This window comes from Euleptes europaea, chromosome 6 (assembly GCF_029931775.1).
Source record: "Euleptes europaea isolate rEulEur1 chromosome 6, rEulEur1.hap1, whole genome shotgun sequence".
In the NCBI taxonomy this organism is placed as follows: domain Eukaryota; kingdom Metazoa; phylum Chordata; class Lepidosauria; order Squamata; family Sphaerodactylidae; genus Euleptes; species Euleptes europaea.
This window is the reverse complement of record NC_079317.1, coordinates 54,431,955-54,459,585: the sequence shown is the minus strand read 5'-3', so window position 1 is coordinate 54,459,585 and position 27,631 is coordinate 54,431,955. Positions and strand designations below refer to the sequence as shown.

The 27,631-nt window shown below is 43.6% G+C and overlaps 1 protein-coding gene across 2 annotated transcripts in view; it reads right to left on the bottom strand.

The window, feature by feature from the left end:
* The window catches only part of DPF3 (double PHD fingers 3), a 201,272-nt gene that overhangs the window by 63,525 nt on the left and 110,116 nt on the right, over window positions 1-27,631 (bottom strand). For both annotated transcript variants that reach the window (XM_056850839.1, XM_056850840.1), the window contains exons 4-5: window positions 2,519-2,646; window positions 1,781-1,876 (exon numbers count right to left, since the gene is read on the bottom strand). In XM_056850839.1, the coding sequence (XP_056706817.1) occupies window positions 1,781-1,876; window positions 2,519-2,646 (224 nt within the window). The remainder of the gene's footprint in view (window positions 1-1,780; window positions 1,877-2,518; window positions 2,647-27,631) is intronic.

The window sequence follows — 27,631 nt, the reverse complement described above, 5'->3', positions numbered from 1 at the left end:
CCAGTTGCCAAAGCGGCCATTTTCTCCAGGTGAACTGATCTTTATTGGCTGGAGATTAGTTGTAATAACAGGAGATCTCCAGCTAGTACCTGGAAGTTGGCAACCCTAACCTCCCTGGTGGTAGGTAAAAGCCCAATCACGCCTTTCAGAAACATTTTAAGATATTTTGGTTTTCAGGGTTAGGGTTAGAATAAAAAGGAAAGAAAGCTGGGACTTCAAATACAATTATGAGCATATTGTATTAAATGGAATGTTTATATGCCTGAGAATTGTCAGCTGCCGCCAAGCTTTCAGCACACACAGAGCCAAATAAATAAATAGAGTTTTTCTTCATGGTCTAATATAAGGCTATTAGGCGAGAAAAAGAAGGACTGGCATATCACATTGTCACCTCAGAATTATACAAATAAGCTAGGGAGCAAGCAAATGAGCGTGATCTCAAAACTGGACGACCAAATCTCGCATGCATGCTGACAGCTGAGATAGCCCAGTTGGCTAGAAGTCCTAATGGATTTCACTCAGGCATGCAGCTTGTGGCACAGCTCATTTCCTTCAGCCTTCATAGGTTACTGTATTTGAGCTCTATCCATTACAATCTAGCGCAGGGGTTCAGAGCAAGAGATGACCAAAGAACCATTATAAGAACATCCATAACTGCAAAACTGAAAATATACAATTTAACATGTAGATTAATAATCCATATAGTTTCTACTGCTCAAATACTGGTTGTTGTGAGTCCTTTATTAGAGAGTGGCACATATGAGGTCTTACACAGAAGTTCCTTTTTTAGTGCACTGGCAGAAATCTGTGCCTGGATCATCACCTGCCATTTCCTTTCTGTGAAACACCTCTGTGAAAAACCCTTTGGTCCCATAAAAATATTTGCCTGCCATTCCCTTCACATATTGGTTATTTTATTATCCCACTTGCCCCTTAGAGGCACCTTAATGTAAAGATCTTCCTTGAGTATCTGCAACAAAGGTGAGCTATAAATAAATAAATAAATAAGAATCCATTTTATTTTTTAGAGTCGTATTTGGTTCCGTCCTGAGCCGCCTTCGGCTCAAGAGGCACAGGTTACAGGCCCCTGATCTAGTGGACCACGTTGCTTTTCCATATGGTCCTTTTATTAGCAGGATTGATGGATATTTCCCCATTGCAAAGAGATGTGTGAATATTTGGCTAATATAAAGAAATCCCTGCTGTGAGTCTGCTACTGGAGGCTTGCAGAGACCGGTGCTCGTTCAGTCCTCAGAGTCTCCTGCCGCTGTTCAGAGAGCGGGAAGGGAGGGCCAGAACAGCCAGACCGGATGAAGAGTGGGAGCTGAGATGCCTCTGAATGTGTCCCTGTCTTCACGCTGTGTGGGTTTCTTGCCAAGGGATCTGATTATTGAGAGCCTCCAGCTGCAGAGCCATGCAGAGAGAACTGATCAATAGCCAGCTCTTCCATGCAGAGAGATTGCCAAGGGAAAAGATACAGCTCTAGTTCCTCTGAAAAGGCGGATAAAATGAGCACCAAATAATAAATGTTGTGCTATGCGCACAAGTATTGATACCCAGATGTATATGCTGTTTTATACAGCTCCAGCAATTTTGCTTTTATTGTAAACAACAGAGGAAAGCAAAATCCGACAGTGAAAACACAAAAGGGGGCATACCACAAAGATATTAAGTTTATACTGGATAAATTTGGTCACATAACACATTAATCCATACGTACATGTATAGACAAATAAATATCAATTCTATGGTTCTTTCAATGCGGGTAAAGGCAACCTACCCGTCCCCTGGGCCTGTTCTTCCGTTTTGGAATATCTTCTTCCATCTCTTCCTCCTCATTCACTTCGTCTGCATTTTCATCATTTTCCAAAACCCTCTGTAGTTAAAACAAGGAGCAGTAACTAAACACAAATCTAGAGCAACAGAAGATCCTTAACAGAAGGGCAAAAGCAGATGAAAGCAGATTTTAGGAACATATTTACTTCATGTGTTATGACAGCGAGCAACACAGATCAGGCCATTGCAAGTGTGGAAGCTCCAAAGAAGAACTCAAGGAGTGTATGAAGCAGGGCTGTGCCAGGTGTTTGCAATGGAACATTTTTTGCATGAAAAGCAGGATGGAGGAACAGGGCGAGGGGGGGGGGGGAGCAAAATGTTCTATGAATCTCATCTTGCTTGTCCCCAATCAGCAGCTGCTTCTGTGCCTTTTTTCTTCAAATCAGGCTTCCTAATCCGAGGAACAGTGAAATTGTCATGTCACCAGTAAAGTCTGTCTGTGTGATCATGACAGTGTCCTAAAATTAAAGACCAAATTTTAAAAATAAATAACCCAAAGCAGCAGCTTATAAGCACTGCAAATAGGCTTATGCTTCTGAAATGCCGCTTGTACCACTGCTACTTTAATGCCAGGTACCAGGGGTGGAAGGGCACTGCCTGAATGTGTGCCAAGAGACATGGAGAAGACATGCTCTGGATGTACCTTGGAAATATGACCAGGCACCAAAGAGCATGCTATTACCTGGATTTCTTGTAGAGTGTCCTCCTCTTTAGTATCGATCTTTTTTTCAAGCCCTTCTCCACGCAGTAGGGCTTCCAGTGTGGTCCCCTCTGATGTAAAACCATCTTTCTTCAGAGGCAAGTCAACTTCTGATAAATCAAACAACACATAAGTTTTAATTATTTCTGGAAGAACCTAGGATGTAAAAGCAAGCATAAGTAACAGAATATATGAAATATAAAGCTGTTTTAACAGGAAAAGACCTTCTAAATATCTAACGGAAGTCTTGTGTGTTAGCTTCTTGAGAGGTCTGCCTAGCTTATCAACTGGATTACTCAAGAGGTGGACTAAGCATGTGTTTAGGGCACCAGCAAAGCAGGGGGAGGCTCCAAAAAAGAGAGAAAAATGTTTTTCTGAAAGAATTCGATATTTCAAAAAATCTACAAAGAAGCTATTTTATTTTCAGCATCCATGTAGATTTTGTGTTATTTTTTTAAAAAAAATATGGTTTTGTTTTTATTCTGTATTACATATGGGGGGCACCATAATCTTTTCAGCGCTTAGGCTTCCAATGGCCTGCATCCAGCCCTGATACTACTGTAAGGATTCTCCCATCTAACATGGCATTTAAGTAATTTGAGAGGAAGGTGGTAGACAGACTCCTGGACTCCTCCCATTTCAGCAGATCATCACTACTTGGTGTACACATTTCCAATATGATACATATAAACATAAGCATCCCTTTTCCAAATATAACTATGTAAATGTGTCCTTTAGTGCCAGGTTACTGACATCTGTAAGGCAACAGTTTCACAACTGAAAACAATGTTCTAATTTACGTTTTCAGATAACGTAAATGAGTAGATGATTGAGACCAAAGGAAATGCTTTATTTCTTTGCAATAGAGTACAAGTTGCAAAACGTTGTATATGAGGAAAGATTGGACGAAGACACCTGAAATGAGAAGATAGCCGTTTCTTTCCTCTTTTACTTCTACATGAGATTACAACTTGATTTTTGTGTGTAGGTTTCACATGTGTAAGTTACTTGTTATTTCTGTAACAATTTGTGTAACTTTCCTGGAGGATTGTAATTTTTATGCATTTATAATGTTTAAGACACAATAACAGATTTCAGTAACCCTATCACAGAGACATGATTTTTGGGTGGGTGGACTGAAATTTATACTTGCCACAAATCTACAGTATGTCAAAGAACTGGCCCCTGCAAGCTAGTAAGTAGTGGAACGTGTCACAAATGTAGTATTCCTACTGCCACTATATGGCAGAGTGTAGTCACCAATAACTGTAGATGAAGGCAAGTTCAAAATTTGTGTACCACAAGAACACACTGAAGGCAGTCATTTGCTTTGCAACCCTTCCGGACTGAACACATGAACCTGCCTTATACAGAGGTAGATTGTTGGTCTCCCATCTGGTCCCCCACCTCCAGGTGGAGCCTGGAGATCTCCCAGAATTCCAACTCATCTTCACATTACAAAAATAAATTTCCCAGGCTGGAATGGTTGGCATTATACACTGAGGTCCCTTCCCTTCCCAGGATCCATGCCCAAATCTCCAGGAATTTCCCAATGTGGAGTTGGGAACCCAATCTCTCATGGTCAGCCCTGGCTACTCTGACAGGCAGCAGCTTTCCATAGTTTCAGGCAGAGATAGTAGGGTTGCCAGCTCTGGGTTGGGAAATACCTGGAGATTTGGGGGTGGAGTCTGGGGAGGGCAGGGTTCGGGGAGGGGGGGAACCTCAGCAAGGTATCATGGCATAGAGCCCACACTCCAAGGCAGCCATTTTCTCCAGGTGAACTGATCTTGTCGTCTGGGGATCAATTGTATTAGTGAGAGATCTCCAAGTGTCACCAGGAGGCTGGCAACCCTAGGAAGAGGTCTCACAGCTACCTGAGCCTTTTAACTGGAGAAAGTAGGAAGAAAACTTGAGAGTTTCTGATTCAAAGCAGAGGCTCTATCACTGAACCACAGCACAACCCAAAGATAAAACTGACCACATTATAGTGATAAAGACTCATACCTAGGGTTGCCAACCTCCAGGTACTAGCTGGAGATCTCCTGCTATTACAACTGATCTCCAGTCAATAGAGATCAGATCACCTGGAGAAAATGGCTGCTTTGGCAATTGGACTCTATGGCATTGAAGTCCCTCCCCAAACCCCGCCCTACTCAGGCTCCACCCCAAAAACCTCCCGCTGATGGTGAAGAGGGACCTGGCAACTATACTATACTCATACCCAATAGTTCAAATACATTCAAAATACCACCTCAAAAAAAGCTAAATAACAGTACCTGCTTTAAACTGGAATTAAACAGCAGCTCATCAATATCCTCATATGCTTATATGTTCTGCAACTGTTCAGAACTGGATAGGAGTGGATACTATGGAAGTCAGAAGATCCAGTGTCTGTAGGGAGGGGAGGAGTCATACACATGCTTTTGTACATTCTTCTTCCAGCTTCCCTTAAAGGGAATGAGAGAGAACAGTCCACATAGACTATTCCTCAGGGCTGTGCCTCATATAAAGGCTGTTGTTAGTAAAGCAGTCATTCTATGAGACACAACCCAGGGGAGTCATTTTTACTCATAACTTGAAGACCCTGCATAAAAAGGGGATTAGTCAAAATCCCTCAGGAAAGTGGCTCATGACCACAGGCTAAAGCAAACAACTTACAAATGAAAACACCTTTCTTTCGTTCTACTTTTTATTTAAAAACAAAACAAGGTGTTGCATTTTTGTACAATATAGCACAAACCTACACAGACTCAGCTGCCATACAAGCAAGTGTCTCTATGCACCAAAGTAGCTCCATTTTCAGTTCTAATTGGAAACAGAGCTACTTAGTGGGAGAATCCTAGCATGATCCATTGCTCCAGAGACAGCTACTGTGAAAAAACCAAAGCAATTCGACTTCCCAGAAAAGCTTACACCAGGCTTATACAAACACAATGTCACATTGATTCTTTGAACTGGTTTATTCTCATAAAGAAATACCTCGAACAACTCTATATCATGAATTATTCCACAAGATGCCATTTAAGATGGCAAATGCCATATCTAAAGCTGTAGCCCAGACCACTTTAAAAATAACGCTATACAAACTAACTTACACATCACCGAGAGATCTGCTGGGCAAATGTAGCCACTGAGCTCATTAACAGGATGTGGCAGGATATACCTTAAAGGGCAAATCAGTGGCTCAGTGAGCAATTAAATCTCATGTCTGCTTCAAATGAGAATCTATCGGTGTCACGAGAGTGCACAGTCTCGGGTCCATTTCTGTTTCCCGCCCCTAGAATATTTATTTATGGTGGAATATTGTAACAATGGAAGTCAAAAAGAATATCATGAAATATGCCATGGGAAAAAACCAGATTAAGCCTACTCTTCTTCTGGGAAATATGCAGAGAGAGAAGCTGTCTGTTAGCTGTCGAGTTTGCAAAAGATACCATCTTTTGGGATGGTGCTCTCTGCCAGCAGATGGAGCGCCCCAGGGGAAATGGTGGTGAAAAACCCAGACAAGCTGCATCCATCCATCCATCATATTGCTCATTTCCACATCTCCAAGGCATAAATATAGCATTAGAGTGCAAGTTGAGAAAACACAGAATTTTAAGGATTGGGGGGGTGGAATACAAACATGTGTGTCTTAGTGACTGAATTTTGTATGTATTTTGTGTAAATGGTGAAGTCAATATAATACCCAGAACCTGGTTATTTAATAATAATAATAAAAAAAAAAAACTGTGGGCCACATCTACACAGTCATTTTAACAGGTCTTAAAATGGATATCTTCAAAGGAATTTACAATGATACTGCCAGAATGGCAAACGTTCTGCAAAACTCTTTCTGCATATACTTCTCCCATGTCAAACAATCCCAAACCATTCCAGATCTCTACACTGTTCACCCGGGTCCCAAGTCACCATTTATCTTCAACACCATATCTTCCCTGATTGTGACCTGACTTGGACACTATCCCTCATTTCCCTCCACTCTGACAATTCCACCCTCAGATCTGCACTTTCTCTTATATTTCAGTCCTAGGATTTTCTTTCAGCCTCACGATTGGCTGGGAGAGCCAATGGCTGTGTGTGCCTTGCATTAAAAGTTACCCAAGGTTATCTGAATTCTGCACCAAGCAAACTGGATTCTGAATATAATAATAAAGTGCAGCGGTTGAAAGGTTCCGCTTACATCTAGCCCTCTCAAGCTCAGTTAAGCGTGTAGCTCAGCTTTTGAACTTTATATGCACTTGTGTTCTGAAATACACATCAGCTTTCATTCAAATGTCTCAGTCTGCACTAAATTGCTGAAGTTTGTCCCTCAAACAATGAATGTCATCTTCAATGCACCTCCCAACATTCACTCTGATGTCTCAAGTATTCAGGAATATGTGCTGTATTTTGAATTTTACTCCTCGTTTGAAAAGTGGTGTGAGGTAGCGGTGGTGATAGTCAGACTTGAAAGTGTGTACCAAATTTCATTTGAATGCCTCAATAAGCACTAGAATGTTGTATTACAAAGTGATTTACAAAAAAAATGACAAAAGGGCCAATAGCAAAACCAGCGCCTACTCTTCACTTAACTAATTATACAAATATGCAAATGGTATACTTTCAACAATGTATTCTGGTGGGGCAAGGAGCTATGCTGAGTGCTGAAGTCATAGCCCTTGTCCAGTGTACATCTTATATAGGCCTCAACATCACCCCTATCAGAGATTTCACCATGCATTTCCCATTCACTTTCAACATTATCTTCATAACTAGAAGAGTAAGAAGCTTGCTTTTTAAAAAGTGAAATTCTCAGGATGCTGAATTCTGCACCTATTCTGAATTCTGCACAAAATTATGTGGAATTGCCACAGAACATGGACAAAAATTGGGAGTTTCCATGTTGGTTCTGGAGTATGAAAGAGCCAAATAGGTGTGTCTGCAAGGGAGCTTTTCAAGCTTCCTTTTCAACATTTTAACACTAAACCAGAAGCCAGGAATACATTCCCTGAAAAAGAAATGATAACGTGGCACAAGAACTGCATGCCCCTTGGGTTCTGCAGATGGTGCAGTCTACTTTCTCCCCACTGTTCCCCCAATTTCTACTATGAAGGCTCATGGGGCCACAGAAATAACCCCCCATAGCATCACTCAGAACAATATACCACTGGTATGCAGAACAGCAAGGCCCAACAGGCATCTATGTAGCCTATGTAGTTGCCAACTCCAGGTTGGGAAATCCCTGGAGATTGGGAGTGGACCCTGGGGAAGGCAGGGTTTGGGGAAGGGAGGGACCTCAGCAAATGCCATAAGAGTCCAGCCTCCAAAGGTGTCATTTTCTCCAGGTGAACTGATTTCTGTCATCTGGAGACCAACTGTAATTCCGAGATCTCCAAGCCCCACCTAGAGGTCAGCAACCCCACGTCTATTTGATCTCAAAATAAAAAAGAAAGATATTAATCTTGTGAGGCCTAATAATACTCATAATCTTTACCTATTTCACATCTGTTCTTTTGTTGGGCCAACACAGTATCAACATCCTAATCAAACCTTTGAAGACGGGGCTTTTTAAAGAGGATTTTAAAAAACAATTTAATATCCCAAGGAGCAACGGGGTAATTGGACACTCTCGTTGCTGGTTTTCTTCCCTTCCAGCAAGGCCAGCTAGTCTGGTAAGATGAAAGAAAACAAGAATTGGTGTGCCCTGGGATTTTACAGTTCCACAGAACATGTGTGTTATAAATTATAGTGCAAAGGCAGGGTGTCTTTGAATTTCAAACTAGTTTCACATTTGACCTGAAGGAGTTCTATGAGTTTCCCCCCAAAACCAGTCTCCCTGCATTAATTTTTCAAGTCTCTGGTGTTTTAAAGGCCTTACTTCTCTGCAAGGAATATCCTTCAGAAGTTTGTCTTGATACACTAAAAATGTTGTTTTTTTATCATAGTCATAGATGCAACTATTAGCGTAATTTATTTTTTATGTTCTCTGCCAGTCTAGTTTTGGGAGCTCAAGGGAGGTAGCAATGGGTTAGATCTAAACCGCCACAAATGAAAAGAATCTCTGAAAACCCCACCTCCATCGCATGTAGTTTGGTCCACTGAGAATATACCCAAAGAATATCCAAGTTTAAAAAATTAATCCAACCTGATATAGAAAGGAGGAGACAGGACTATAAACTCTTTCAACATCATGCCTTATAAGCAAGGTTTTATAAAGTTTTCTCTCCTCCAGATTATATTATTAAATGACAGTAATGGTTGTCCCAATATGCTCCACAAGCAAAAAAATCTATAGCAAAAGTGTGGCCCCCATGTGCGGATATCTAAATCCACAGACTGGGGGCATCCTTACCCAAAATATATAGTTCTGTGAAGTTGAGGGACACCCCAGGTTTGCAGAAAAATCTGAAATCTTAAAAAAAATACACCAGGAGGGTTTAACCCCCACCAAATAAAATATCATTATCTGCGCAAGTGCAGAGAACCTATCTCCTGTGTAGTCATTGCCTGGTTCCAGCAGCCCAGGAGCTGCAATGTCCCGGTGGCAGCTGTGTCAGAGCCCAGAAACTGTGGCAGCTGTGGCAGAGCCCCAGAGCCATGCTGGGCACAGCAGCGGCTGCAGCAGAGCCCAGGAGCTACAGTGGGCCCGGCAGTGGCTGTGGCAGAGCCGAGGAGCTTCAGCAGCTGTGGCAGAGTCCCATAGTCATGCTGGGCCCAGTGGCGGCTGCAGTTGAGCCATGCCAGGTCCAGCAGTGGCTGCGGTGGAACCCCAGAGCCACACCGGGCCCTGCGGCAGCTCCATCGGAGCCGCAGAGCTGTGCCAGGCCTGGCGGCAGCTCCACCAGAACCCAGGAGCTGCGGTGGATGCACTGGAGTCCAGGAACTGTGGCAGGCCAGGCAGTGGCTGCACCAGAGCCCTGGAATCATGGTAGGCCCAGTGAGAAAGTGCAAGTCTTCTGGGCCCGCACTTGTAAATTCCTAAAATACAACTGGGGGGCTGGCATCAGCCCCTGTTTCCCTCTAGTGCTTTACAGGCTGGTGGAGGGGAAATTGGGAGGGTTCACCAGCATTGTGCTAATGTGTAATGTCACTTCGGTTGCAAAACTGGATGTGATGGCATCATGTTGGGGTTGTACTCTAGAATTTGTCACCATAGAGTTGGGGGCAAAGCCTAGAGTGTCAGCCCAAGTTAGGAGAGAAACCCATATAATCCTATAGTATGTCTTAAGACCCATGAGGAAAGATATTGGCCTACTGCCTCTTCCCCTTCTTAAGAATAACCATTCATCTAAATTGTGGAAAACATAAGTAAGTATTCTGAACTGACTGTACACAAGGCAAATGGCAAGTTTTTTTTAGTATTCTGCCCCTTTTCTTATCAATGGAATTAAAGTATATGTGGTAACCAGATACCACAAAAAGTTCTGGAATTCTAGGAGCTTTACATAATGTTTAGATTTACAGCAGCTGAGAATATAGAGAAAGTGTACTCTGCAAGCTCAGAAAGACGATAAATGGAGAGAGGGAAAGAAAAGGTGTTAACAGTGTAACATTCAGCATTTCTGGGGTGCCCTTAAAGACAGTACAGGAAAGTTTTATCAGAAGTGCACCACACATAGTAGGAACTCTCAACATAGGTGAAAATATCACAGTGCAAAAATACAAAAAATGGCAAGACATGAATGGCAGAAAATGATACACCGTGAGAATTTGTCAGATTCAAGTTGTGGACTAAAGATCTGGGATTTCAAGAAAGAAAAATCTGACAAACATAGGCGTGAAATGCTTTTATTCAAAATAAAGTAAAATGTCTTCCTCATCAGTGCCATGAAATGCAAAGTATACAATAAACAGCACAGCCTTTCATCTTGTGTGCTGAAAGCCACCACACTCTAAACTGAAGAGAGGAAGAGATCTCAAGTCCAAACATCCCCCGACTCTACATGCTCAAAATATTGCCATAGTCCAGCAATCTTCTTCCACACCTAGAGGGAAACTGAACGCATACATTTTAACATGGGATTCTCCTAGGGTTGCTAGATCCCTGCAGAGGGCAGGGGATCCCCTTCTTTGGGCCCCTTCCCCCCTGGCGCTGTCCAGCTGGCTGGCGGGGGTCTCACCAGGCTTAAATTGAGGCCTAGGCCTCGACATTGCTGACGTGATAATGTCCCTTCTGGAAATGACATCGTTGTATTGGCCTCCCTCCACGACTGGTAAGTCCCCCCACCCCCATCCCCCACCCTAGATTCGACGGAGCTCACAGAAATAAGCTGATTTGTTTCAGTTGTCACTCAGCCTAGGATTTCTAACTGTAGGGTTGTCAGGTCCCTCTTCGCCACCGGCAGGAGGTTTTTGGGGCAGAGCCTGAGGAGGGCAGGGTTTAGGGAGGGGAGGGACTTAGAGACTTAGGGAGGGGAGGGCCATAGAGTCCAACTGCCAAAGCGGCACCAAGGTAGTACAAGTCTGATACAGTTAACAGGTTACAAAAATGAACTGGAAACAGACATCATTCTGCATCCATAGACAATATATATCCAGTGGTGGTTTTCAATGAAATACTGAAAATTCAGTTTTATGTGACACTAGTATTTTTCTCTCTGTATAAGTTTTCCCAGCTTCCTTCTCACCCCTGTTCAGGCAGTCTCAGATCTTCCAACACTGATGTGGTGAACAGCTTATCAGTGCAATCCTAACCACAGATATCCTCTTCAATGGACTTAGAAGGGTATAGCTCTGCACACCACTGCACTGTTAGACCATGGAAACGTGGGTTGAAATCCACTTACAGTCACTGGGTGAAGTTGGATGGCTGCCACTCAACCTGTCTGACCTCGCACCGTTTCACAAAATGGGGCAGGATCCACATTGCCCTGGGCTCCTTAGAGGATAACAATAAAATAAATACAAATTCATCTTGATAGCTAAGAATGAACCATCATCTACAGAGGTGGTTAAACCTCTGATTACCCAAAGCTTGGAATAAAACCACAAGAAATAGCTATCATCATAAAACTTCACTAATGTGCTTCTCAGGAGATTTGGCCAGCCACAGCTGGAGATCAAATACTGGAATAGATGGACTTTCAGTGTCAGATCTGTCAAGGCAATTCTTAAAACAAGCCCAGAATGACATTGTGTGTATCTGAAAGAGAAACATGAAAGTTTTCGCCCGCTACCATCTATCCAAGTGACAGCATAAACTGTGGGAAGAAGAGCCAAATCTCCAGCACGCAATAAATTATCCTCATTGCCTCCACCTCCTCCCCTGACCAAAAATAGTAAAGATTGTGTGAGGAGGAAGAGAAATCCATCCAAGGGGAAAAGCAAATGATAATGAAGGGGGGTGAGTGGGGGTGCCTCTGTATTTCCCTTCATTTGATTAATGGTGAGCCAAAAAAGCTGCAGGTCTAGGCCACAAGATTGATGGCTGCAGAGAGGCTCCACAGTGAAGAGATGAATGACTGGTCATTTGCCCTTGATGTGCAGAGAAACATCTTTCCTAAGCAGCCATACCAAATGCAGCCATGTTATGCTCCTGTTAGAAAGACCAACACTAGCAGATGGAGCCACCTGGGGTGCCCCATCCCCTAGAAGGGCGGGGAGTCCAGATTCCTTTGGGGGCTCAGAGAAGGTTGCTGTCCCTTCATTGACATCTGGCTGTGAGATTTGTTGAGCTTCTCTCCCTCCCCCAGACAAAAAAAGGCCTCTCTCTCCCTTTATTTACATCTGGCTGTGAGATTTGTTGAGCTTCTCTCCCTCCCCCAGACAAAAAAAGGCCTAAGTGAGTTGCTGGGTGAGGAAAGGATGTTGGAAGCTGAAGAGAAGATATAATAAGCTCATTAATCTACAGGTATCTTTGGTTGTTTAGCATCCTTCAAGCTGCTCTTATGCAGAGAGAAAAATGGCAGCTACAGTAGAAGGTGGAACAGTAGCAAAGGCATAGCGGGCTGGAAGATAGCTTATCTCCATTAATATGCTCTGCATACATCAGAGCAGTAAGAAACCTATTAGGATTTAGGAAGGGAAGACTGAAAAAGATGGAAGTTGGATATGGTTTGGTTTCAGCTGTCATATTGACGGCTTTGATTCCTTTTGGGTGTCATTTCTAAGAGGGAGGTAATTGATTTTGTCCATTCAGATATGAAAAACAAGAGCCAAAAGAATATACAAATCAGAGATATAAGAAGGGAACCTACAAGGACATGCGAGAGGTCACTTCATTGTCCCCTGTATCCCCTTCCTCACACTATTTCCTATTAGGGTTGCCAACCTCCAGGTACTAGCTGGAGATCTCCTGCTATTACAACTGATCTCCAGCCGATAGAGGTCAGTTCCCCTGGAGAAAATGGCCGTTTTGGCAATTGGACTCTATGGCATTGAAGTCCCTCCCCAAAGCCCGCCGTCCTCAAGCTCCGCCCCAAAACTTCCCGCCGGTGGTGAAGAGGGACCTACTGTATTTGCTATTTCTCTCCTCTTGGCAGTCCTCATATCCTGTGTTTATGCCCTGCTTCCTTCTCTCCTCCTACTCACCAACCAACCTTTTTAAAAATCTGCTTCCCCAGTGTTCAGTTTTATTATTTATTTACTTCATTTATGCCCCACCTTTCTCCTCAATGGGAACGAAAAACAACTGCCATCATTCTGCTCTCTCTATTTTATCCTCATGACAATCCTGTGAAGTAAATTTGGGTGAGAGAAAGTGACTGGCCCAGCATCATCCAACAACCTTCCATAGCAGAGATGGGATCTGAACCTCAGTGTCTCAGATCCTAGCCTGACACTCTAACCACCATACCACACTGGCTCTCTGCTTTCCTTCCTTTCCTTCCCCTTGCAGCTTCTCCCTGGGAAAAGTCTGGCCTAGCTGCAAAAGTCACGTGCGGTGGCCACTGCCATGCCCGGCCAATTTGTGCAAGCTGTATGGGGTCCACCACTGAGACTAGGTGAGTTGAGTGGCATCTAGTCATCCAGTAGCCACTGCTGCACCAGGGAGAGTCGGGCAATTGCACGGCAGCAAGTTGCCCAGTAGGTGCTGCTCAGTCTGGCTCCAATGGGCTTTCCCTCCAGAACAGGAAGGAGGGGAGCAGGGGTGGAGGGGGAGGCCAAAATACCCCTGGAAATGTCCACCCCCATGCCTTTTACTGACAGAAAACAAAATTAGAAGGCTGGCAATATTATTGCAGTTGCCTACAACTTGCACAATGGTGATTGAGAATTCAGAGGGCATTTATTTCTTAAAGGTACAGGCCCTGCTTCTATTATTTAGAAGGGGAATAATCTCCCAAATTGTTTTTTAGATCTCATTTTTTTCCTGCAAACATGGGACATTGCTCAGTTTTTAACATCTGTCTTGACTGATTATGGCACCAGTTTCTGGATATAAGTATTAGAACATAACATAAGAACATAAGAAAGGCCCTGCTGGATCAGACCAAGGCCCATCAAGTCCAGCAGTCTGTTCACACAGTGGCCAACAAGGGGCCTTTAGGAAGCTACAAACAAGACGACTGCAGCAGCACCATCCTGCCTGTGTTCCACTGCACCCAAAATAATAGGCATGCTCCTCTGATACTAGAGAGAATAGGTATGCAGCATGACCAGTATCCATTCTAACTAATAACCATGAATACCCCTCTCCTCCATGAATATGTCCACTCCCCTCTTAAAGCCCTCCAAGCTGGCAGCCATCACCACATCCTGGGGCAGGGAGATCCACAATTTAACTATGCGTTGTGTGAAAAAATATTTCTTTTTATCTGTTTTGAATCTCTCACTCTCCAGCTTTAGCAGATGACCCCGTGTTCTAGTATTATGGGAGAGGGAGAAAAACTTCTCCCTGTCCACTCTCTCCAAACCATGCATAATTTTATAGACCTCTATCATGTCTCCCCTCAGCCACCTTCTTTCCAAGCTAAACAGCCCTAAGCGTCTTAACCGTTCCCCATAGGACAGTTGCTCTAGTCCCCTAATCATTTTGGTTGCTCTTTTCTGCACCTTCTCAAGCTCTGTAATATCCTTTTTTAGGTGTGGTGACCAGAACTGTACACAGTATTCCAAGTGTGGTCTCACCATAGATTTGTACAAGGGCAGTATGATATCAGCAGTTTTATTCTCTATTCCTCGTCTAATTATGGCCAGCATGGAATTTGCCTTTTTTACAGCAGCCGCACACTGGGCTGACATCTTCATTGAGCTATCCACCACCACCCCAAGATCCCTTTCTTGGCCTGTCGCTGCCAGCACAGATCCCATCAGTGTATATGTGAAGTTGGGATTTTTGTCCCAATATGCATCACTTTACACTTGCTCACATTGAATCTCATTTGCCATTTTAATGCCCATTCTTCCAGTACGCAGAGATCCTTCTGGAGCTCTTCACAGTTCGATTTTGTTTTAACCACCCTAAATAATTTGGTGTCATCTGCAAACTTGGCTACTTCACTGTTTAACCCCAACTCCAGGTCATTGATGAACAGGTTGAAAAGCACCGGTCCCAACACAGATCCCTGAGGCACCCCACTGCTCATATCCCGCCATTGGGAGAACTGACCATTGATTCCTACTCTCTGCTTCCTATTTTTCAGCCAGCTCTCAATCCATAAGAGGACTTGTCCTCTTATCCCATGACTATGAAGTTTGCTTAGCAGTCTTTGGTGGGGGACTTTGTCAAAAGCTTTTTGGAAATCCAAATACACAATATCCACAGACTCATTCCTGTCCACATGCTTATTGACGCTTTCAAAAAACTCTAATAGATTAGTGAGACAGGACCTACCCTTACAGAAGCCATGTTGGGTTTTGCCCAGCAGACCTTGCCCTTCTATATGCTTGACAATTCTATCTTTAATAATGCTTTCCACTAATTTACCCGGAACAGACGTTAAGTTAACTGGCCTGTAATTTCTTGGGTCCCCTCTGGAACCTTTTTTATAAATGGGTGTTACATTGGCCATTCTCCAGTCCTCTGGTACCGAGGCTGATCGAAGGGACATGTTACATATCTTTGTTAGAAGTTCAGCAATTTCCCATCTGAGTTCTTGAAGAACACTAGGATGAATACCGTCTGGTCCCCGTGACTTGTTAGTTTGCAGTTTGTCTAGACGTTCTAGGACTTCCTGCCTTGTTACCACTATTTGCCTCAGTTCCTCATTTTCCCCTCTCCAAAATCTATGTTCGGGAGAAGGAATCTGCCCTGTATCTTCAACAGTGAAGACAGATGAGAATTCATTTAGTTTTTCAGCAATCGCTTTATCCTCTCTTACAGTTCCTTTACTCCCATTGTCATCCACTGGTCCAACCGCTTCCCTAGCTGGTTTCCTACTCCTAATATACTTAAAGAATTTCTTATTGTTTGTTTTGATGTGTTTAGCAATAAGCCCCTCAAAATCTTTTTTTGCATCTCTAATTATCTGCTTGCATTTCCTTTGTGCAAGTTTGTGTTTGCTTCTGTTCGCCTCATTTGGGCAAACCTTCCAGTCTCTGAAGGAAGACTTTTTTTCTCTAATTGCTTCCTTCACCTTACCCGTTAGCCATAGTGGTGACCTCTTGGACTTATTACTACCTTTCCTGACCTGCAGTATACAAGCTAGCTGAGCCTCTAGTAATGTGGACTTGAGTAACCCCCAAGCCTTTTCAAGATATTTAACCCTCTTAACTGTTCCTTTCAACTTCCTCTTTACCAGTTTTCTCATTTTAGAGAAGTTCCCTCTTTTAAAGTCAAAGGTAATTGTATGAGATTTCCCAGTCACTTTCCCACTTACATCTAAATTAAATTTGATGCCACTGTGATCACTATTGCCAACTGGCTCAACTACATCCACATCCCGCACTAAGTTACCGGCAGCACCACAGAGTATTAAATCCAGGATCGCTTCCCCTCTGGTTGGGTCTATGACCAACTGTTCGAGGGCACAGTCATTTAGGATGTCTAAAAATTTCATCTCTTTGGCTTGTCTGGAGCATACATTTATCCAATCAATATGAGGGAAGTTGAAGTCTCCCATTATTACTACTTCATTACCTTTACATGCTTCCCTAATTTCATTCTCCAGCTCAAGATCACCCTGAGCCATTTGGTCAGGGGGCCGGTAGAATGTCCCCAGTACTAAATCTCCTTTGGGAATTGTCACCCAAAGGATTCTGTGGACGAGTCTGCCCTTTTTATGGTCTCTAGCTTATTAGACACTATGCCTTCCTTGATATACATAGCAACACCCCCTCCAATACGCCCTTCCCTGTCATTTCTATACAGTTTGTAACCAGGGATGACTGTATCCCACTGGTTCTCTCCCCTCCACCAGGTTTCTGTAATGCTCACTATATCTATGTTTTCTCTTAAAACCATGCACTCTAATTCCCCCATTTTTGCTTGAAGGCTTCTAGCATTAGCATAGAAACACCTCCACACTGTTTCTCTCTTTCGACTTGCCTGGCATGTGCCTTTGGGCATCTTTAAGTGGCAATCCATCTTTTTTTTTCCCTTTCATGTCTAAGTAATTCCTATGTGGGCAATCTGAAGCAATTTTCCCTTTGTCCATATGCACTGAGTTTGCCCGAACCAGATGCTTCTCAGCTCCGGTTGGCTTTCCCCCCAGGTTCAGTTTAAAAGCTGCTCTGCCACCGTTTTTATATTATGCGCCAGCAGTCTGGTTCCATCCTGGTTCAAGTGGACCAATCCCTTTTGTATAGGACCGGCTTGTCCCAAAATGTTGCCCAGTTCCTTACAAATCTAAAGCCCTCTTCCCTGCACCACTGTCTCATCCATGCATTGAGACTCACCAACTGTGCCTGCCTAGCTGCTCCTGCACATGGAACAGGTAGCATTTCTGAGAAAGCTACCTTGGAGGTCCTGGCTTTTAGTCTCCTGCCTAGCAACCTAAATTTGGATTCCAAGACCTCTGGACTACATTTCCCATTTTGTTGGTGCCAACATGCACCACAACCACTGGCTCCTCCCCAGCACTATCTACCAGACTACCTATATGACGGGTAATGTCCGCAACCTTCGCACCAGGCAGGCAAGTCACCATGCGGCCCGTGCACCCACCAGAAACCCAGCTATCTACATTCCTAAGGATTGAATCCCCCACTACAAGAAGCCCCCCCCTCCCCTCTGAGGCATATCCTCGGTACAAGAGGATATCTGTTCATCCACCAAGGAAGAGGTCCCTTCTAAGGAACCACATTCCCCTACCTCAGTGAGATGGCCTCCTTCCCCAAGGGCTCCATCATCCGTGACTGGCAGGTTGCCATCACCTTGGGACTGGGATGTGACTATTTCATCCCCGGAGTCCTTAGTCACCTCTCTCTCTGCCTGCCTCAACTCCTCCAGTTGAGCTACCTTGGCCTCAAGGAAGTGAACTCGCTTCCTGAGCCAGGAGCTCCCCGCACCGAGCACACACCCACGACTTCTGTCCAGCAGGCAGATAATCATACATGTGACACTCCATGCAGCACACTGGATAGCCCCCCGACCCCTGCTGGCTTTCTACCTTCATAACTGGTATTTTTTTATTTATTGTTATATTATTCTTTGGTGTTGTAACCCTGCCTTTTACTCTCTTGCACTCTTCCTGTACCAAATAAGAACTGAGTGTCCAAGTTCCTTGCCCTGCAGCTATCTGCTACTAATACACAGGGATATTCAAGTTGCTTGGTACTCCAACTGGATGGAGCGAGTTACTCTGCCAAGATAACGAGTTTATACTCACCCTATAGATCCCCAGTCACAATCCACAGGCTAAGAGCCACAGGGCAAGAGCTCACGCCTCAGTAGAGCAGGAGCCTTGGAATTTAAATGCTCACCGCCCCCACCTCTCTCACACAAGCTCCAATCACAACAGCCCCACTTAACAAGGTAACAATCAAGCTTTCAGGCAGCAATCAACCCTAATCACTTACTGGCACAACAATCACAGTCCTCTCCCAGCAAACCTCAATTAAATTTTCAGTTTAGTTAGGCTTCCCAGCGTTTAAAAAAGGCAAAGTTTAAACTCACCCCTGCCTGTAGTCCCCAGCTCAGCTCAGCTGAATCAAAATGCTTCAATTAGATATATTGAAGGTGTAGACTTCCCCCAGAAGTTTCACCTATCTTAAGGAAACTCTTTGAGTCCCTCAGAGATTTTCAGCAGGAATATTTAAATCTGCTCTGAAATTCTGGTCAAATTGGAATTTGGAGGGAACTGTCTATATGTACAGTATTTACATTATCATTGTTTGCCAAGAGGCTTGTGGCCCATAGAACCACATACAGATTACACATGCTGCTTCCAATTTTCTTGCTGGACCTCCACCTTGCTAAAGAATATTTTTATAATGAGGGATGTACTTGGAGTATATTTCATGATCACAATGTTACTTAAAATGCCCAGTTTGCCTTTCTAGAGCTCATTCCATCTTTGAAGTTTACTTCCATCTTTGAAGGATATTTCAAGTTTTCTGCTTATGAAAGCCACCCCGAGCCTAGCTTTTGCTGGGGAGGTCAGGCTATAAGAATGACGAAATAAATAAATAAATAAATGATGGTGAGACAAGCTTATAATAATTCCCACTCTGAACTTTGCCTGTTTTTTTCCTTACAACATATTTTGCTTTAAATGAGCATAAATCTTTAGGTCTTCTGTTGGGTGCTGCTGAATTATTACTATTTTGGAGAGAGGTAGAATGGTATAGTGGTTACAGTCAGAATAAAACCTGGGAGAACCAGGTTTGAATCCCTGTTCTGCCATGAAAGCTCTTTGGGTGACCTTGGACCCATCATAACCTTTCAGCCTAGCCTATTTCACAGGCTTGTTGTTGTGAGGATAAAGGGGAGGAGGAGAGAATGTTGTAATAAGCCACACTGGGGCCCCATTGGGCAGAAAAGCAGAAAATTAAAGTTATTTCAGAGAGCCCTGAAGTTTACAAATTCCATTACATGAGCTTCATAATTTATTACTTTGATGAAGGGTATGAAAGAGGGTTGCCAGGTCCCCCTTCGGAGGGAGGTTTTTGGAGCGGAGTCTGAGGGGGGCGGGGTTTGGGGAGGGAAGGGACTTCAATGCCATAGAGTCCAATTGCCCAAGCGGCCATTTTCTCCAGGTGAACTGATCTCTATCGGCTGGAGATCAGCTGTAATAGTGGGAGATCTCCAGCTAGTACCTGGAGGTTGGCAAGCCTAGTGTGAAACAATGTCTTTTCCTTTCTTGTTTTGCGTACAGACTAGGAGCAGGATTCTTTGCTAATATAAACAAAGTAACTTCAGCAAGACTGTGTTCATTCCAATCAGATACTCATGTGACAGTGGATCTTCTTATTAACTCAAAAACAGTGCATTTGGTGGGTGATATCTGGGCTCTGACTGGGCATTTAACAGATAACACCATATACTCACATATATCTCACTTCCTTTCAGTGTGCATTACATTTGCTCTCCTTCTCGTACCTGCTCCTAGATACCCACACAACAACATCTATTGCTTGGAATAAGCAGATGGTTGTCATGCCTGGATGTTTTAGCATAAAAGACCTGTATTTTATTAAGACATCAAGTGCAGAATGCAGGGAAATATTGAAATGAATTGCAAACCAGTAAAAACATATTTAATATCCGTCAAGTATAAGATGATTATGAGGCTGTAAAATGTTTACCCGGGAGAAGAATAAAGATGACAGATTGAAAGCATTCACTGTAGAAAAGGGGGAAATAATAGATGGGGACAAAGGAAAATCATGTTACAGCTCTCTCTGCTCTCAATGTATCCATAAAACTTGGCTTGTAACATTTCAGACTGGAGTTTAATATCATTTATTGCTTATTCCTTTAAAGTATGCTCTGGAGGGGGGGAAGTCTGTTCAAATATTATCATATTTCAACTTTCTAAACAGTTTCATCTGCCAAAGAGACCAATAAACCTGAATAAAATTAAAAGATCATGCTTTTAATGAAATATAGTTCCACATTACTCTAATATATAGTATATAAGGAGCTTTACAGTGACTCCCAATGCACTGATCCTTGCGCTGACTTTTCAGATCAAGGGTTTAAATAGATATTACAGAGGGCTATGTGGCTGCCCCCGTCCCACGTCTTCCCAGTAATGTCTTGTAAAAAAATGTGTGTCATCCCTGCATTCATAGGGTTGCCATCCTCCAGGTACTGACTGGAGATCTCCTGCTGTTACAACTGATCTCCAGCCAATAGAGATCAGTTTGCCTGGAGAAAATGGCCACTTGGGCAATTGGACTCTATGGCATTGAAGTCCCTCCCCTCCCCAAACCCTGCCCTCCTCAGGCTTTGCCCCCAAAACCTCCCACTGATGGCGAAGTGGGCCCTGGCAACCCTATGCATTCACCATTTCCCTACCCCAACTTTGAATAATTGGCTGCCACCTTTGAACATTCACATATCACGTCCTGTGGTGTTTTGTTTTGTTTTCCTTGATGTTACTGGGAAGATGTGTGTGGGAGATTAAGGCCAGCAGCAGCCATGTAACACATCTTCATTGTATCTAACAAGAAAGTTACAAACTAAGGTCATTTATACAGGGGAAATTTGTGTTTGGTTTGCTGCACAGTTTTCTGCTCCAAATTCTCAAACATCATATGCATGAGGATCCCTCCTAATTCCAGGAGTACCTTGTGATTAATTAGGCATCCTCAGTGAATCACAGAGCTTCTGAGTCTGTCCTCCTGAAAACGCAGACTTGTTGCACGTTACTTGGAGGGAGCGGGTCAGCTCTTAAAGCGACTGCGTGTACTTTTGCTGGGTATTCCTCATTACCTTTCATCAACAGCTCCCTGCCAGGAGTTGCCGTCCAACTTTTGCAGCCTTCTTAAGTGTCTTCCTGCACATTTCATGAAAGTTTTAACTCCCTCTTTTATGCTTTGCTTTGAGGGAAGGGGTTGGATGGGAGGGACAGAAATGTGGGAAGGAGGAGCCAAAATGGGCGGGGACAGAAACCCAAACTTAAGAGCTATGCATGGAATTGGGGGGAATTTGTGTTGCTCTTGCCTCGAAGCAGTATTTAAATTGTTCTAAAACAGGATCCTAGAACTGTGGAGAAAGAACGAGGCCAGAGCGAAGTCATGTTGGAAGGTTGGTAAAATCAAGAATAATGCAAAGGAAGCCTTGAAGCAGTCCAGCAGGGACTGCGAACTAAATACCCCTGAATAAATGGCCTAAGAGTTCTGCACTGCAGGGTCCAGAAGATTCAATGACTGTTCCAGAAGAACACCAAATAGTTGTGCCTACTTATGTTCAATTTGCAAGATCTGAGCAAGGCTGTCAAAGACAGAACATTTTGGAGGACTTTCATTCATAGGGTCACCATGAGTCGGAAGCGACTTGATGGCACTTAACACACACACACTTATGTTAAGCTGCAAGTTCAATTTGGTATGTTCTTGTAAAAACAGAGGTCTCTGACTTTTTTTCAGTCTATGGGCACCCTTGAAATTCTGGCACAGCATGGTGGGCACAGCCACAAAATGACTACCACAGGAGGTGTAGCCAGCCACAAAATGATTGGTGCAGCTTATTTTCAGTCACATAGTGAAGATCCTTTTGCCATGGTGGCAGCTGCTGCCAAAGCAATGTTTTGAACATCTGCACAAGCAATCAGTTTTCCAATGGTCAATCAGAAGCCTTGTTGGGCCAAAGCCCCACAGGGCCCCAGCCTCTTTCTAAAAACACTTGGCAGTGCCAGGAAAGTTGTCAGTGGTGTAGTGGTTAAGAGCGGTGGTTTGGAGCTGTGGAGACTGATCGCGAGAACTGCATTTGATTCCCCACTCCTCCACATGAGTGGCAGAGGCTAATCTGATGAACTGGATTTGTTTCCGCACGCCTACACAGAAACCAGCTGGATGCCCTTAGACTAGTCACACTCTCTCAGCCCCACCTACCTCACAGGGTGTCTTTTGTGGGGAGGGGAAGGGAAGGTGATTGTAAGCCGGTTTGATTCTCCCTTAAGTGGTAGAGAAAGTTGGCATATAAAAACCAACTCTTCTTCTTCTGAGTGCCATGGTGCCCACAGGCACCATGTTGGGGACCCCTGTTGTAAAGCTTTGGTAACTCAGGACCATAGTGCAGACAATTTGAGTTTTTAGGCATGGTGTTCTACACCCATCCCTGACCAGAACGGTACAACAAACATGCCTTACAGAATTTTCGAATACACACCTTTCCCCTCCAAAATCCCCATCAGCTTTCCAGTTCTATCAGTTCTTCTCAGTGCTATCAATTCTTCTCAGACATACTGTATCAGGCAAAACTGGTTTCAATTGAGCCCAAGCAGGTGAAAATAACCTGCATTTGGGTGACCTAGAACAGCAAAGTACCCATTCAAGTCCATAGAACACACACACACACACACACACACACACACACACACAATCAGGCCGTACTCAAGCCTAACAGGAGAACTATTTCTCCACCTTGTATAACACAACAGCATGACTCACAATAATATAAACACTTGTCATGTTATATGATGCTTATGATATATAACCTCAGTAATTTCCAGCACAGGTATAGAAGAGTTGGTCGGTATGTAACATTTACAGCACCACACAGCAAAGGTGAAATAGTTATCATGCATGCAAGAAGGAATGTTCCATGCCTAGGCAAGTGAACTGGCTGAACCTAGGATTCCTAATAATATTGGACTGTGTGTTGTCCTTTGGTTATAGTGCTCCATGTCAAGAATAATTCATAGTAGCCCCATTTAAAGCTGAAGAAAAATAGAGGGATGAATCAGGCTGCACATTTTCTAAAGATATGGCAGAAAAGTAAGGAACTACAGCCTACCTAACTATGCTCTATACCATCTAGAACTAGGGATGCCAGCGTCCAGGTGGGAACTGGGGGTCCTCTGGAATTACAGCTCATCTCCAGACTACAGGGATCAGTAGGGTTGCCAATCTCCAGGTAGTAGCTGGAGATCTCCAGCCGATAGAGATCAGTTCACCTGGAGAAAATGGCAATTGGACTCTATGGCATTGAAGTCCCTCCCCTCCCCAAATCCCGCCCTCCTCAGGCTCCGCCCCAAAAACCTCCCGTTGGTGGCAAAGAGGGACCTGGCAACCCTAGGGATCAGTTCCCCTGGAGAAAATGGCTGCTTTGGAGGGTGGAGTATGTGGCATTGTACCCTGCTGAGATCCCTGTTCTCCACAGGCTCCATCCCGAAATCTCCAGTAGTTTCCCAGCCTAGATCTGGCAACCTTACCCCCCATCCCCTGCCAGATGGGGGTAGAGTCTGGCAACCCTACCTAGAACTGGAAAATTTTGTCACCTCCCTTGGAAAGAAGACTTTGGAAAACTGCAATTTTTTTTACTCCAAAAACTCCCCATGACCCAAGGCCACATTCCTTGACAGCCAAATGCACAGATTGAGAGATTGATGCACATAGCCAGAAGTGTTTTGGAGATTTTTACTGCCGGCTGATCAGATGGCAGAACAGGCAAGCTGCTTCTCCATTTAAAATGGGCCTGCTTTGTTCAGCGAGTTGATCAGCATCAGTTAAAAACTTTCAAAACTCTTCTAGCTCAATGGCTATAGCTGGCTAAGGCTGTAGTCTAAACTTTCCATTGCATATTACGCTAATTATCTCTCTGTATTATCTCTCTGAATGAGGGGGAAAGTTATTTTGGCTGATCTGTTGTTAACTTGGTTTTCTATTTTGCTTCTGTTTTTTTGGCACAGCATGAAGAAATTTGTCCACAATTTTATATGTATATCTCTCAAATAAGTTCATTTCTGACATATATCAGCCTAAATGAAAGCAGAATCAAACCCAACACACTCAAAAATACTGTAATATTACTCCCTCTGCTGGTTCTAAAACAGTAGTTTTCTAAACTGATGCATAAGGAAAGGAAATAAATAAAATGTTAGAAATGCAGATTTGGCATTTTGTCATTTCCTGATGAAAACATTATTTAAAATACAGATGCTCTTTTTAAAAACACTAAAATATCTGTCTGTGAAAAGGTAATTGTTTTTATAAATGTTGTAGTTAGTAGCTGTGAAAGATTTTGGACAATTCAGTGTTTAAAACGAAATTTCTCTATTTCCAGGTCACCTCCAGTTAGCATTTCTTTCTGTTTCATTGGTACAGGAGCCCCTGGTCATGAGCCATAAACATAAAGGTCACAGAAGCTGCTTCACAGCCGGGAGACATCTAGAATGATGCTGGCAGAAAATTCGCAATGAATCTGACTGAGCGTGCTATACAGCCCATTGGAAGACCTATGAAGAGGCAGTTAGTATAGCAAAGAAATGTTACTTCTCTGTGACCATAGCATCAGCAAGTTCATGACCATCCCACTTGTTTAAGGTATCTCAACATCTGCTGACTCCCAAATCTCAGCCTTTATTGTTTCAGGAACAGACAATTAGCTCTGACACTTTTGCTGATGAAATATTGTGAATATGCTCTGATCTGGATGCTGGTTGTAATATGGGTCAGACAGAATAAATGGTTAATACATTACCTGGGTCCGTTATGGACGATTTGGACCCAGTTAACATTAAGGATGTTGACAGGATCCTGGGATCTGTGAAGGCCCTGGATCCTTGCCCATCTTGGCTGCTAAAATCATGTAAAAAAGGTAAAGGTAGTTCCCTGTGCAAGCGTTGGGTTATTACTGACCCCCATATGTTGATGCCACATTAATCATGTAAAGACCACATAAATGAGCCTTTGGTGTCTATCATAAATCAATCAGTAATTCAGGGCACTTCCCTCAACCACTACACAAGGCAGTTCTGTCCACTACTTTAAAAAACATCCCTACAGAAAAATGATGTCGCCAATTATTGCCCAGTCTCTAATCTGCCCTTTCCAGGCAAAGTGATTGAGAGAACAGTAGCAGAAAAACTCCAGGTCTTCTTGGGTAACTCATCTTCTCTGGATCCTTGTCAGTCTGGCTTCAGGGTGGGCAATGGGAGAGAGACAGCCCTGGTAGCTTAAGTTGATGACCTCTGTCTGAATATAGACAAAGGCCAAGCCTCTTTGTTGCTCCTACTGGACTTATCTGCAGCCTTTGATACAGTGGATTATGCCATCTTATTGAGGCATTTGGAGACAGAAGTAGCTATCAGGGGATGTGCTTTGGACTACAAATTATTTCCTACAGATCAGACTTAAAGATCAGAGACCAGTTTTCATCAGTGTGGGACCTGTCTTGTGGGGTTCCACAGGATGCAGTCATTAATAACCCTACATTTCATTGCCAAGGTTAACAAGCAGGGTGTCTTCATCTTGGATTTTTATTAGTTATTATCTGAATGTACAGCCTCACCCACCCACGTCTGCAAAAATAGTGTCCTGCCTTATACGGCCTATCCATACTGGCTCCCAATTTGTTTCCAGACACAATTCCAGGTGCTGATGTTGACCTTTAAAACCCTATATAGCTTGGGGCCAGCATACATACCTGAAGGACCACCCACTCCCATAAAAACTTACCCAACTGTTAAGGTCATCTTCCAAGGCCCTGCTTTGTGTGTGTGTGTGTGTGTGTGTGTGTGTGTGTGTGTGTGTGTGTGAGCGCGCTTATTTATTTATTATTTTTAGGCTGCCCTTTCCTGGCCAAGCCAGACTCAGAGAGGCTCGTTTGTGTGTGTGTGCGTGCGTGTCTGACACTATAGGAATATGGCAATACCAGAGGAACAGACTGGTAAGATCCACTGCAATGGACCCCTTCACAGTTGGAGACTCACAGCTGGGCAGGACTTCATTAATAAGAAGCAGAGCAACATTATATAGTTTCAAGGCAAAGACAAAATGTTGCTCTGCCACAATTTAGTTCTGTACGGGGGTGGGGGTGGGGTTACAAGCGGACAAAAAAGCCTGCAGCATCCCATTATCAAATGGTCCTCAAGTGGCTGTGTGATACACTTTGACCTCTAGAATTCAGGTCGAGCAGACTTCTGTGGTCCACACAGCTGAAGGACGTTGCTTGTACCATTCCTTGCCCCACACAGTTTTACATCTCACCCCTTGCAACTGGCTCTTTCAGCTAATGTGAGCATAGCCCTGTCACACCTATCCATATTCCCTCATATCCTACTTCCAAAAGCTCCTGGCTCCATATCTCCCTTTATTCCCATTCTCTTTCCATTCAGGTTCCCACCACTTCTTTTTCTACACAATTTTCAGTAGGCTACTCCTGTTTCTAATTCCTCATACCCACAGCCCTCCCTATGTCCACCCCCTGTGCTTCCTTCCGCTACTCAACACGATCTGTTTTCCCCATATTCCCTAAGTGAGGGTGGATTAGCTACATCTGCATGACCACATGTGCTGAGCTATGATTGTTACTTTTATGGCCACAAACATAGGTGGAAACCGGATGATGAAGGCTCCATTTTTTTCTCTTCTTCCTACATGAAAATTTCAAATGAGTAGTTTTCCCTTTTTGATTAGAAGCTAAAATGCCAGATGAGTAGGGTTGCCAACCTCCAGGTACTAGCTGGAGATCTCCTGTGTTACAACTGATCTCCAGCCAATAGAGATCAGTTCAGCCAGAGAAAATGGCCGCTTTGGCAATTGGACTCTATGGCATTGAAGTCTCTCCCCAAACACCGCCCTCCTAAGGCTCCGCCCCCAAAACCTCCCACCAGTGGCAAAGAGGAACCTGGCAACCATACAGATGAGTGACCAAAAGCCCAGAAAGAAGGATCAAAAGGCTGCATCCTAATATGTACATTGTGTAAACACACACACACACATACACACACCCAATAATGCCAACAATGGAAAGGAAGGAAGGATACACAAGAAAAAATGGCTTAGCTTTTGGGGATAAGCCTTAAGATTTCAGAAACTGAAATCCTGTAGGTGCTTTTATCTAAAGGTGTTGAGAGTGGCAGACATGCATTCATACCCTAGTGTGCATACAAAAGAACCTAACTTGAAAAATGGATAAAACAGGTGAGGGTTTTAGTTTGGAGGAGTTTGTGGGATTTTTAAAAAGCTGTCTCAGTGAGAACAAAACTTTCTGATTCCCAAGACTCCTCCTAAGTCAACAAGTCATTACAAAGACCTTTTGCCCAGTAAAACAGATGTGATTACAAAAGCTGAACTAGAGTGCAAACAGAGATCTCTGTTTAAGCAGACGGTAACTTTACA